The sequence below is a fragment of the Cyprinodon variegatus genome, unplaced genomic scaffold (assembly GCF_000732505.1).
Source record: "Cyprinodon variegatus isolate N-32 unplaced genomic scaffold, C_variegatus-1.0 Scaffold12, whole genome shotgun sequence".
Lineage (NCBI taxonomy): Eukaryota > Metazoa > Chordata > Actinopteri > Cyprinodontiformes > Cyprinodontidae > Cyprinodon > Cyprinodon variegatus.
In genome coordinates this window covers 2,018,623-2,030,136 of record NW_015150465.1, presented here as the reverse complement: position 1 = coordinate 2,030,136, position 11,514 = coordinate 2,018,623, and the positions used below count along the sequence as shown (strand labels likewise).

Sequence of the window (11,514 nt, the reverse complement as noted above, 5' to 3'; positions counted from 1 at the left end):
GTCCCCTTAACTAGAAGCAGGATGTAGGAGCTACACTTTGAGATTTTCAGATTGAACCCAAGAAAGGCTGTCAAAGCTCCCACAGCTGCATAATGGGCTCCATCATTATAAGGATATAAAAAAACTGCAATGTCTCCATCTGGAGGCCTATCAGTGTTTTTCTGCACACAGCAGGCTGCTCAGCTTTAACCTGAAGCCAGAAGCTTCAGAGCAAATGATGCTTTCTGTAAAAATTTCCAACAGCACAAAAAAAGTTGCTAGTTTTTCTTTTAATGGCTTAAATAATTTACCACAAAAGTTGGTGAATATAGAAACAAAAGTCACTAAATTGGCAACATTGGCTGCATAATAGCTGTCTGGTAAGAGACGTACTAATCAGTCTTAGCACAGAAAGAATAAATAAATTAAGTTAAAATTAACTTATCTTTTAATTAAACTTTTGGCATTTATTAAAAAAATGCTTTAGTCTTCCTGCGTATGACCATGGAGCACTCGGTGTAACCATTCTGTGATTGCTCTAAGAAATCAGATCGAGGATGACAACCACAATGACAAGGAGAATAAACCACAAAAAGCTAATTACTAAAGAAGCTGATTCATCACACACTATTGCTCCCAAGGATGTAAAGGGAAAATGATGCAGAAGGAAACATTTGGTAGAGACTGATGACACAAGTGTTGCTTTGACAGAGGCACAGGTTGTAAGCCTCCATGCTACGTTGCACTGAATTAAAAAAGGAGGATTTCTGTTTGTCTTAAACCATAAACTGTTATCATCAACATCCGTAGAAATTAATCATTTGTGTAAAGAATCTATTTACTAATGTCACATTTAATACAAATTACTGACACAAATGGATCTTTGATAATATTTACACTTTCTGAGCACCTTCATAATATATTTTTTAAGTAAATATGTAGCACGCCAGGAGATATATTAATAAACTCACAGAGGAGTCCAGGACCATGAGAGATATGGTGTGTTGAAACAAGTTTTTAATATCGTGAGGCTGGCAGACGACGATAGTGACATTAGTGGGTCTAATTGGGGAGAGTGTTCATAATCTGGTTACCATAATGCCTCAGTCACCAATTTCTATTCTTATTAAATTTCCCCTCCTTTTTTTTGGGCTACTGTCTATCCATGACCTCATATGTCCCGTAATCATGCAGAGTCCATATTCTTCTCAGTGACAAGAAGCAGTGAAATCACATTATCTCTGCCTCTAAGCAGATAAATGTCCCTGACTTGCCTTTACTGAGTTTGGATTTTTCTTACTTTCCACCCAAAACCATCATACCCAACATTGGCTGTCAGCAAGATCCAAGTTAAACATGATATATGGGATATACTGTACGTCTCATCCCTCTGTAAGCTAATTATGTTTTATACATGTCTACCTCAGAGTTTTTTTCCAATTCAGACAGTCTGGGAATTGTTTTCTGGAAGCAGCCTGAGGCTAAAGAATAAAAGACCCCCAGCCTGAACAGCAGAGACATACAAAAAGCTGCGGAGATGACCTGTACTACCTTTCTCCTGCTGGTGCTCATCCTGACAAGTAAGTTTCATTCCTTCAACTAATAAAATTATTTCATGTTAATTGCATATAGCTCTATACCTGTGTGAGCCATTGAATTTTTTTTAATTACTTTTTTGCTAAATGTTCTTCTGTAGGCAATTTGACATTAGACAAATTGATGCTATTGAGCCAAACAACTATTACTGGTAATAGCTGGAAAAATTCGTAATATGGTTTGGACAAAGCTTGAGTTCCTTGTACGTATGAAATAAGTTCATCAGAAACCTTGAAGCCCTGTGTGATTTGATCAAAAACAAATAAAAAAAGGAAAGAAATGCAGAAATAATCCCATGATCTGGTAAAATTAGACAAGTTAAAACTAGATTAGATTCTATGCAAATTTTTTAATTTTTTATTTTTCCTGTTGGTACCTCTTAAATGTAAGCTTTTTGTTTTTTTAGAATATCTAGAATTGTCGGATTTTTCAAGAAAACTGTATCAAAGTGTTTACATAGGTGGTTGAAAAGTAAATAAAAAATTGCAAACAAAGAAAAAAAAAGGAAATAGGAAACAAACAACACAAAATAGAGAATTGATCTTTAAAAATAGTTCCATATAATAACAGGTGAAAACATTTGTTTTATATAATAAAACAATGGCACAGAATATGTACTTGTTTTCATTTCTTGAGAAAAGATTGATGCATTAAATGATTTGATTTATTTATTAGAATATAAATAAAAATGTAAAACCACGTTATTTCTTTTGTTAAAAAATTTATGTATTCAGCTTTATTTATAGTAAACAACTGTTAACTATAGAAAAACACAAACAAATGAAAAACTCACAAAATAATGATGATAAAATGTATTAAGGAGGGGTTTTATAAAAGTTATTTACTTGTTATTCACTCCTGTTCAGATAAGTATTGTTACTGGTTTTGTGCATTGATGCAATGGATGTATTTATATTTGCCCATATATCTGAATTACTATCTTAAAATAACTGAAAAATATTATATAATCATTAATGGTATAAAAAAATGAACAAAAATATAATCAAAGGGAAAACATGTCAACCATCCTTTTACTAAACTATATTTATACATCATTGCTGTTGCCTTTGTTTTTCTAAATAAAGCTATAAAAGAGAGACGTGAAAAAAAAACACTTAAAACAGCAACAAAAATCAATATAATAAAAACATAAGGAAGAGTAAAAACTGAAAAAAAATAAAAAAATAAAAAAAATAACAAAAATCGTGTATTTTGTATAAGATGGTGTATAAAATTTTAGCTTAAAAAAACGTAACTTTAATATCAGACACTGTCATTTTTTAAAAGGTCCCTGGGAATTTTTGGGGAAAAATTATCTGTAGAAAGATGAGTTGTACACTTTTTTATTTTAAATATATATATATATATATATATATATATATATATATATATATATATATATATATATATATATATATATATATATATATATACTGTATGTAGAATTTACGAGAAAAAAATAATTGATAAAACAAAATACGAGCAATATTTTTGTATCAGTAATTTTTTTTATCTACATATACAATATAGTATTAAAACATCTCAGCTTAAAGCTTAACCCCTTTTTTAAACATTTTTAACTATATGTAAAAAAAAAAAAAGCAAAATAACAGAGAGAAAAAATAATTATCAATTCAAAGCTAAAACAGTTGAATAGACACACAAATTTTAAGTGTGCAAATATAAAATCTGTTTTATTTTCAATTTGAATATTTTATAAAAAAAAAAGTTTCTCTGAACTAACATTGTTTGAAAAAATATAGCAAAACGTCATTGTACTTAAATGAAGATTTTTCTAAATCACAAACAGATTTTTTCACAAATCTACAATTATATAATTTGCCTTATTCCAGGAGTGTAGCATTTAAAACATTTTACAAACTATTCATTTTCCCTGCTAACAAAACTGCATTAAAAAATACATGCATATTACTTTAAGTTTCAAATATAACACCAAAAGACAAGAAAAACCTGCAGCCATGTAGCGTGACGTCACCAGATGATAATTTTCTATTGGTCTTGATATTTTCATGATGAAATCTAACAGGATTTTTTTGTTTACACCCATAGATGGCGGGTTCTGTAAAGTGTGCAGTTATCAGGATGTTCTGGACTACCTGAACCTGACCGCAGACAGCAGCTTGTTTAAAATAACCCGGCCCGTTCTGGACCACACACACATCACTGTGGTGAAGCTGGACCTTATCGTCTATGCCATCCTGGCAGTGGTACAGACTACATTATTGCTTACATGATGTGTAAAGTATCAATAGGAGGCTTTAACTTTCTACGTCTTAATCCTCAGGTTGAAAAAACACAAACCTTTGTTCCTTTCATCTGGGGATCAATGGTCAGTCAAAGCTCTGATTTGGACAGTTTTCATACACATAAGTTGTAAAATAATGCTATCAAACTTCAAATGATCTGTTTGGTTAGTTAATTTTTTTGATAATTCATTTTGACATTATTGCACTGCAGCAGTGGAAGAATGAACTCATCTCATGGGATCCAGCTCAGTTTTGTGGAATCACTCAGACTTCAGTTCCTAGAGACCTGCTCTGGAAACCAGATCTCTTCATCTATGAGATGTAAGCCTGCATATGACATTAAGCACATATGATAAAACTAAAACAAGTAGAAAAACACAACAAGATGCCTTTTATTAGGGTTTCGTGTTAGGACCAACAAAAACAAATGCATAATGTAGAGTATAAGAACAACTGTTCTTGGCTCACATCTTTTTACAATTACAAATATAATAAGTATTATGTACTAATGATTCTAACCCCCTTCACCTTGCTAATTGGGTACTCTAAATTAACATTTAGTGGCACCAATTTCCTACAAATGTCACCCAACTAGTAAAAAGCAATCTATTTTGTACTCAAGTCTCAGTACAGCTACAGATGCTTCTAGGCTTTCACAGAGCTAATTTAAAAAATAAGAAGCATTGTTAGGACCCAGGAAAACAGCAGACAGGCCAAAATTATAAAGTTTAAAAAGAGGGTTAGGTTTCCATTAAATCTTTCTGCTAGAAATGGAAAGAGTGACAACTGGAAACCTACCAAGATGTGATCATCCTCCTAAATTGGTGGTTAATTGGTGATTAATGAGAGGGTAGCATTAATCATAGAAACAGCCAAGAGGCCCAAGGCAACAAGAAAACTAATATGATAGAAAGTAAAAGAAAAAAAAAAGTTTTAGTTTGTAACAAGGCATGTTGGAAAGAAACAGACAAAAACTAGAGAAAGATTGTGTGATCAGTTCAGAAAACAATAAAACTCCAGCCAAAACACAACAAATTCCTCTTCAGTGAAAACCATCCCAATAGTGAAATATCAGTGTTGGTAGCTTCATGTTGTGGGGAGTTTATGGGATGATGGATATCGGTTACAGCTGCAAAAGGCTCTGGTGAATAGCTATCTTCCAGCAGAATACTGTCCCTAAAAGCATATTAATGTGTTACCGGTACAATGGCTCAACTGCAAATCTTTGTCAATGCATAAAAAATAATGTTCACTTTCTTCCATCCAACCTTTAGCTTTTATGAAAAGTAAAACAATTTGCAAAGTTGGTATAGACATGCACTTAGATGTAGAGGTCTAGTTGAAATAAAAGGTGGCTTTATAGGGTTTTCACTAAATACAATTATATTGACACCAAAACATTTTGCTTCTATTTCTTCTTCTAGTTTTTTTTTTTTTTTTCAGTGTAGTGTTTTTGTGCTTGTCATATAAAATCCGAGCTTAAAGGTTTTTTGGTTAAAATCTGACGAAATGTTAAAGGTATAACAAAATTCAAGGCAGTACATATGGCTGTAACATTTTAAATCCCCACTTAAGTTAACAATATCGTTTATTAATATAAATGAAACACCTTTTCACAAAGTCTTCATGTGAAATCGGAAGCGGATTCAGCATAACTTAAAGGTGTAGAGGAGGATTTGCGCAAATTATCGCAAATTTTCGCAAAAAAAGAACACAGGATAAGACAAAAACTAAAAACATCAACACATGCAACAGATTGAGACAAAACAAGTCATGCTTTCTTTATTGCTCATAATCATGTCCTCTGTTTGATGATAATATTTACAGTATGATTTACTTTTATGCTCTCATTTTTATTAAAGTACACACAGGTGTTTACAGTGTAATGACAAGTAAACACGTTTATCTTTCAGCTTTGAAAGCAGAAAGCTTCACTTTATTACAGGTTTGAAAACCATGTAAAGTCAGGCTGTTAAAAGAAATGTCCTGCATGTGTGTGGTTGTCTTTCAAATATTTCCAGGATAGAGAAGGACAACTCCCCAGGAAATCCAAATGTAGTTGTGAATTTTGACGGAACGGTCATTGCTGGCGATGACATCCGCGTGGTTAGCACCTGCAAGATGGACGTCTACAAGTTCCCCTTTGACACTCAACAATGCAACATATCCCTCGGTTCTGGAGTATACTGCAGTAGGTTTCCTTCAATCATATGACATCTTTATATTTTTTTGTATTGCCTTTCACTTAGTGTTCTATTTCCGGATTTCCCTGCACACAGTAAACGAAATGCGAATTATTCCCTATTCAAACTCCTCTCGGGTCACTGAGTTTTCACAGGAGATCATGAAGACCCAAGGAGAGTGGGAGTTCCTTCATCTGACTGTCAGCAACTCCACTCATACTCATGAAAACAGGAGCTGGGATGTGCTGACATACACAGTATGTAACACGTACATGACACCAGCAAAAACAACTATGTAAAGAAAGACAATGAATAGAAAGAATGCTCTGCAAGCAGGATGTCTAAAAAGCTTAAGAGCTTTAAAATCTGTATTTAATGCAAAATACTACATTTTCAGTCATTAATGTCTCCCATTTTTATCTTGTAATATTTGTTGTTTAAAACCTTGAATTAGCAAAAAGTTATACATTTGATTTTATATGCAGACATCATTTTAAGGACCTTTCTCCAGACATTGATCACATTGATTAAACAGGCTTTATTTCAGGGAGGAAGTTCTAAAGATTTATTAAGAAAACTTTTATGTCCTCATGGACCCCCTCTTTGAACAGCCCCCTTGAAGGGCCACATTGAGTGCTTCAAAAGCTTTCATGATGATTAAAAAACCAATAAAAGGCCACTGATTAATACTTCTAAGAGGAGGTGAAGAAGATAAAAACATTGTTTTAGTTACTGTTGAGTCTGGCCAATAGGAACACAGGCCTGCCCTTGACACATTTTTCACATCGAGAGAAAAAACCTGAATCAAATGCAAAGACTTGGTATTTGAGAGGAAGAATAAAAACACTTTGAGAGAGAAATCTGTGCTTGAGAGACATTTTTTTCACTCTGATTGCAAATGTGAGAGTAAAAATATATTTTTAGAGTTTTTTTTTTCCCCTGGAAGTAATTTTCCAAATGTCTAATTTCTCTGAAAAATGTTTTCTTTAGTCTCAAATAACATCTGATTTTGTTATTTGTGTGAAAAGTTGTTCTCTCCAATATACTTATTTTACTTTCAAAATTATTTTCCACTTTCAGATCACTCTTTTTCTTAAAGATATTGTGGAGGATTTTTTTTAAAGACATGCACAGGGCATTCAGAAGCCCATTTGTCCTTGCGCATGTCCTGTTTAACATGTGCTGCTTTCATAGCTCATACAAGCTTACTGTGTCCACATACAGACTATATAGTGGACTTTATAGCAAACTCAGTTAACTGACCGAACTGACAGATGATCACTGCTTTTTGCTGCTCCTCCACTGCAGACTGGCTGCGTCATCTTTGTTATTAGTCGGGTAGCGACAGACTATAGCGATTTTGGGCTGCTGTGACAGCAATTCCCAGCACTAAGCATTCTGGGACATATTTGTCTCTTCTGAGGCCTTTCTTTTCTTTTCATACACTAGGTAGACACTTTGTCTCTTACGACCCTGGGCCATTTTCAAAGAACTGTGGTGAGAAAGGTGAGCTTCAATGACTGTCTGAAACCATAGCTTACCACAGATGTATGGCTGAAAGTGTGCATACGCAGAAAAAGATAGCGGGATGAACGCGTAACACAGCGTAACGTAAACATATCGCAGGAATGATTGACAATTAGGAGGACCACTTATTTAAAAGATCCACCCGAAAAATAAAAGATCATCCTCAATACCTTTAAAATGTAATAAAAAATAAGTTCATAGGATTGCTCCAACCTAGGTTGCTTTATGTACATTAATCTGAGTCAAAATACTAATGAAAGTTTAGACGTAATTTGAATCCATTAAAAAAGATTTGTCTAAAAATAACACAATAAAATGCCAATTCCTTTGTTTACTCTATCCATAGCAATCATAGTGATCAAATAGTCATGTTGCATTTGTTTTTCCTTTAAACCCTTTATCTTTTTCCTCAGGTCACCATAAAGAGAAGGCCCCTCCTCCATGTCATAAATTTCTTATTGCCCATCCTATTCTTTCTTATTCTGGATTTCGCCTCCTTTTTTATCTCGGACCATCGTGGGGAGAAGCTAGGCTTTAAAGTAACAGTTCTGTTAGCCATCTCTGTCCTCCTCCTCATCCTCAATGAAATCCTGCCGGCCATGTCCAACAAGACTCCACTGATAGGTACAAACTGTCTATTACACAACAATATAACTTCTTAAACAAAAAAAAACATTTTCATCTAATCAGTTTTCTCCCCTTTTTAGCAACCTATTGCATCGTGATTTTTGCTCTGATGTTGGTGAGCCTTTTGGAGACGATCCTGGTCACCTATCTGATTGAAAAAGATGAGATCCGTTCCCAGGAGACAAAAAAGAAAAAACTTAACAATACCAACACTAATAACGATGAAAAAGGTGAGAAGCATCACATCAAAGTTGTCTATTTTGTTTCACATTTGCTTTGTGCATCCATTTTGGTTGTTTTCTGCATCGAATGTTTCCCTCCAGTGTGCCACAGCGTTTAGCTCGTATTTCGACTTCATCATAGCAATAGAGCAGAGATGAAGAGGAAAGTGATACACACTTTTTCAAAAATAATTAAGTAATGATTTTAATAATTTATTGCCTTTGCAGCCTGATTAGCTCATTTGATAAAAGTGTATCACTTCTGAAGAAATGGTAAAAACTGTTGTTTCATAATAAGAGCATATCTTTAGGATACAGATTCTACTTTTTGCTTGATTTTCAATGTAAGTAAATTTGTATTCTCAGGGTTCAGAGGTCATCATATAGCTCTACTTATAGTGAAACAGATTAATGTAACTATTACTAATAATAACTAATAATCACTTATTTTGATGATCCACCAGGGAAAAGAACATCCTCTATTATACATTCAAAGTACAGTAATCAAGTAAATGCACTTTGTTAGTTTCCTCCACTGAGCTTTTTCTTAAGCCCCATTTACACTACCCTTTTGAAACCGTGCCGAGATCAGTCCGAGCACGGTAACCGGGGTAACTATTGAGTGTAAATGGGACGCAAAACTAAACCGGACCGCGCAAGACACAACCAAACCATGCTAACATGGTACTAGTTCATCAGTAGGGCTTGGCGCCGTTCAGTTGTGGCACGGTTCTCTGATAACAAAGAGCGTATGAGCAGACTGCATGATCTCCTTACAGTCAGCCCACGTAATCATGAACTTTATGACATTCATAAAAACACTAGCTTCCCTACCGTTCCACAAGATTTCCAGTGATGATTCTGCTTAGCATTGTGAGGAGCCTCATTTCCTGTTGTTGCTTCCTGCGTCTGTAAGCCCTGATTAGATTATCGTTTTTCGTATCCAATTCCTAAAGCCGACTGTCAAGTAAACTAAACAAAGGCTGCCTTCTTTGCCTGACTCTCCGCAAACTTCCTGAATCACTCGGAGGCAAGTGCGGTGTTTAAATGGTCTTAAGGAGCACAGCTCGGGACATGTTAACTGAACCAAGCTCGGCACGGATCGGTTTTTAGAGGGTAGTGTAAATATGGCTTTAGACTGACCTGGTGATCAGGTAGAGAAATTAAACAATAGGGACTTTTAGAGCAAAGTCCTCCTAGAAGACAGTCTTTCAGCTTGTTTTCATCAAACTTGTTCTTTTTATATTAAAAGCAACAGTTTGGGTGGTAATCTTAGAAAAATATGTAGAATTTATGAGGCTTTAAAAAAAGAAAAAAAAAGGCATGATAGAAAATTGGTTTGGATAATAAATGTTATTATGCTGCCTTCTTTAGAGGCTGCTTATTTGTAAAGCCTTTTATTTTGATAATTTTAGCTAATAAAATCCTACTCTCTCTTAATCATTGTGTGTTAAAGCTAGTGTTGCATCAATACCAGTATCGGGCAAGGGCCCGATGCTGCACTAAAATGATGGTATCGGCAAGTACAAACAAATACGGCACAAATACCATTTTGATAGCCAAAAGTTTATTAGATTATTGTCACCCTTTCCGGGTAGGCAATAAAAAGTTCTACTGGATTCACTTTGCTTTAGTCTATTTTTTTTCTGCTTCACAAAGGTAGGCAGCAGCTTGACAAAGCCATGATGGCAACTATTTTACATCCAAATAGTATGCAGTTCTTTATATATACACACACACATCAACTTCGAACAGATGGTATCGGTATCGGCCAATCCTGCACAGCCAGGTATCGGGTATCGGTATCGGGGCCAATAAATGGCATCGGCACAACTCTAGTTAAAAGGCTGACTTTCTAATCACTGCTTGCTGAACACAGCTATAATTTATTGCTAAACTGGAATCAGAACTTCATTACAGTCTGAGCTGTTGGGGTTCTATTCCAGTTTTTAGAAAATAATGTTGTAATCTGGTACTTATTTAGCAAATATGTAGTTTGAGTATTTATCCGAGGGATTTCAGTTTGTCTCCAATCATTAATTATTAATATTTCTATGTTCCCCAGTTTAATGTCCTTTTCAAGCAACAAACATTCTAAAAATAGTCTAAAATACTTACTGGTCAATACAGTATATATCTTCTGACGGGTTCTGTTAAAGAATAATTGCAAGGTTTGTTGCTTTATTTGTGCTCTTGGAAAACGATTGAAGTCTGACTCACTGCTATCAGTTCTTTGGGTGATTGAACATTAATAGTCTTATCTCATGAATTATGAATATATTTCAAAACATAATCTATCATATAAGATCAAATAAATCCCAGGTCCAATACAGAGCTATTTAAGCAAACCAAGATGGGTGGCTAAAGATGCCTAAATTCATTGTTTCAAAATGTGAAACTTTCGAAAAGTAAATTGTTTATCTGTCATTTTATTACAGTCCATCTTCCTGTTTTTTTTCTGTTTTTTTTTGTGCTCTTTTTGTGCTAAATAAATTTTTATAATGCTGTTTCTGTCTGAAGGCTAATTAAAAAAAAAAATTCTCATGTCCTATTTTCTTAGGAGATGAGAAGCGTGTTGTCTGTAACAGCATCTGCAGAGAGTCAGAGAAAGATAATCAGCATGAGCTTCTTCCTGCACTTGAAGAGGTATGCCATTCTGTTTATGTCCAAAGACAGTACCTCTGCTAAATTCCTATTACTTTTTTTGCATTATCCTGAGAAGTGTTTATGTTTAGAGACCAAATTATACACAAAATGCAGTAAATAGCTTTAATGGCATGCTGTGTTATATTTATTAATGAGTATACAAACCTGAAATAGGGGTGTTTATATTCAAATAAGCTAGTGTTTGTACTTTACTTAAAAAGACAATAAATGCTTGAATTATGTTTAATGTGGTTGGACTTGACTTATTTCTTGGGTTGGATTATTTACTGTATTTTGTACTTCTTTTTACTCTAGTACATCTTTAGTTGTAATTAATAAGACTAGCCTTATTTTTAAACACTGTGGAACACAGATTTAACCTTTTAATTACAGGAAGTGCTTTTCTCAAGGTCCCCTAAAAAAAATAAAAAAAAACTTCCTGGACTTTAAATGGTAATCAGACCTTAC

The 11,514-nt window shown here is 34.2% G+C and overlaps 1 protein-coding gene across 2 annotated transcripts in view; it reads left to right on the top strand.

Moving 5' to 3' along the window:
• The first annotated feature begins 1,121 nt into the window (after positions 1–1,121).
• Positions 1,122–11,514, top strand: part of LOC107089299 (5-hydroxytryptamine receptor 3A-like) — a 12,295-nt gene continuing 1,902 nt past the window's right edge. The window contains exons 1-10 of one of the 2 annotated variants that reach the window (XM_015382023.1): positions 1,124–1,354; positions 1,425–1,559; positions 3,646–3,803; positions 3,881–3,925; positions 4,054–4,163; positions 5,864–6,033; positions 6,122–6,282; positions 7,966–8,176; positions 8,260–8,409; positions 10,961–11,046. In XM_015382023.1, the coding sequence (XP_015237509.1) occupies positions 1,517–1,559; positions 3,646–3,803; positions 3,881–3,925; positions 4,054–4,163; positions 5,864–6,033; positions 6,122–6,282; positions 7,966–8,176; positions 8,260–8,409; positions 10,961–11,046 (1,134 nt within the window). In that variant the 5' untranslated portion in view covers positions 1,124–1,354; positions 1,425–1,516. Of the gene's footprint in view, positions 1,560–3,645; positions 3,804–3,880; positions 3,926–4,053; positions 4,164–5,863; positions 6,034–6,121; positions 6,283–7,965; positions 8,177–8,259; positions 8,410–10,960; positions 11,047–11,514 lie in introns of both variants that reach the window. The other variant, XM_015382031.1, reaches the window with a different exon arrangement.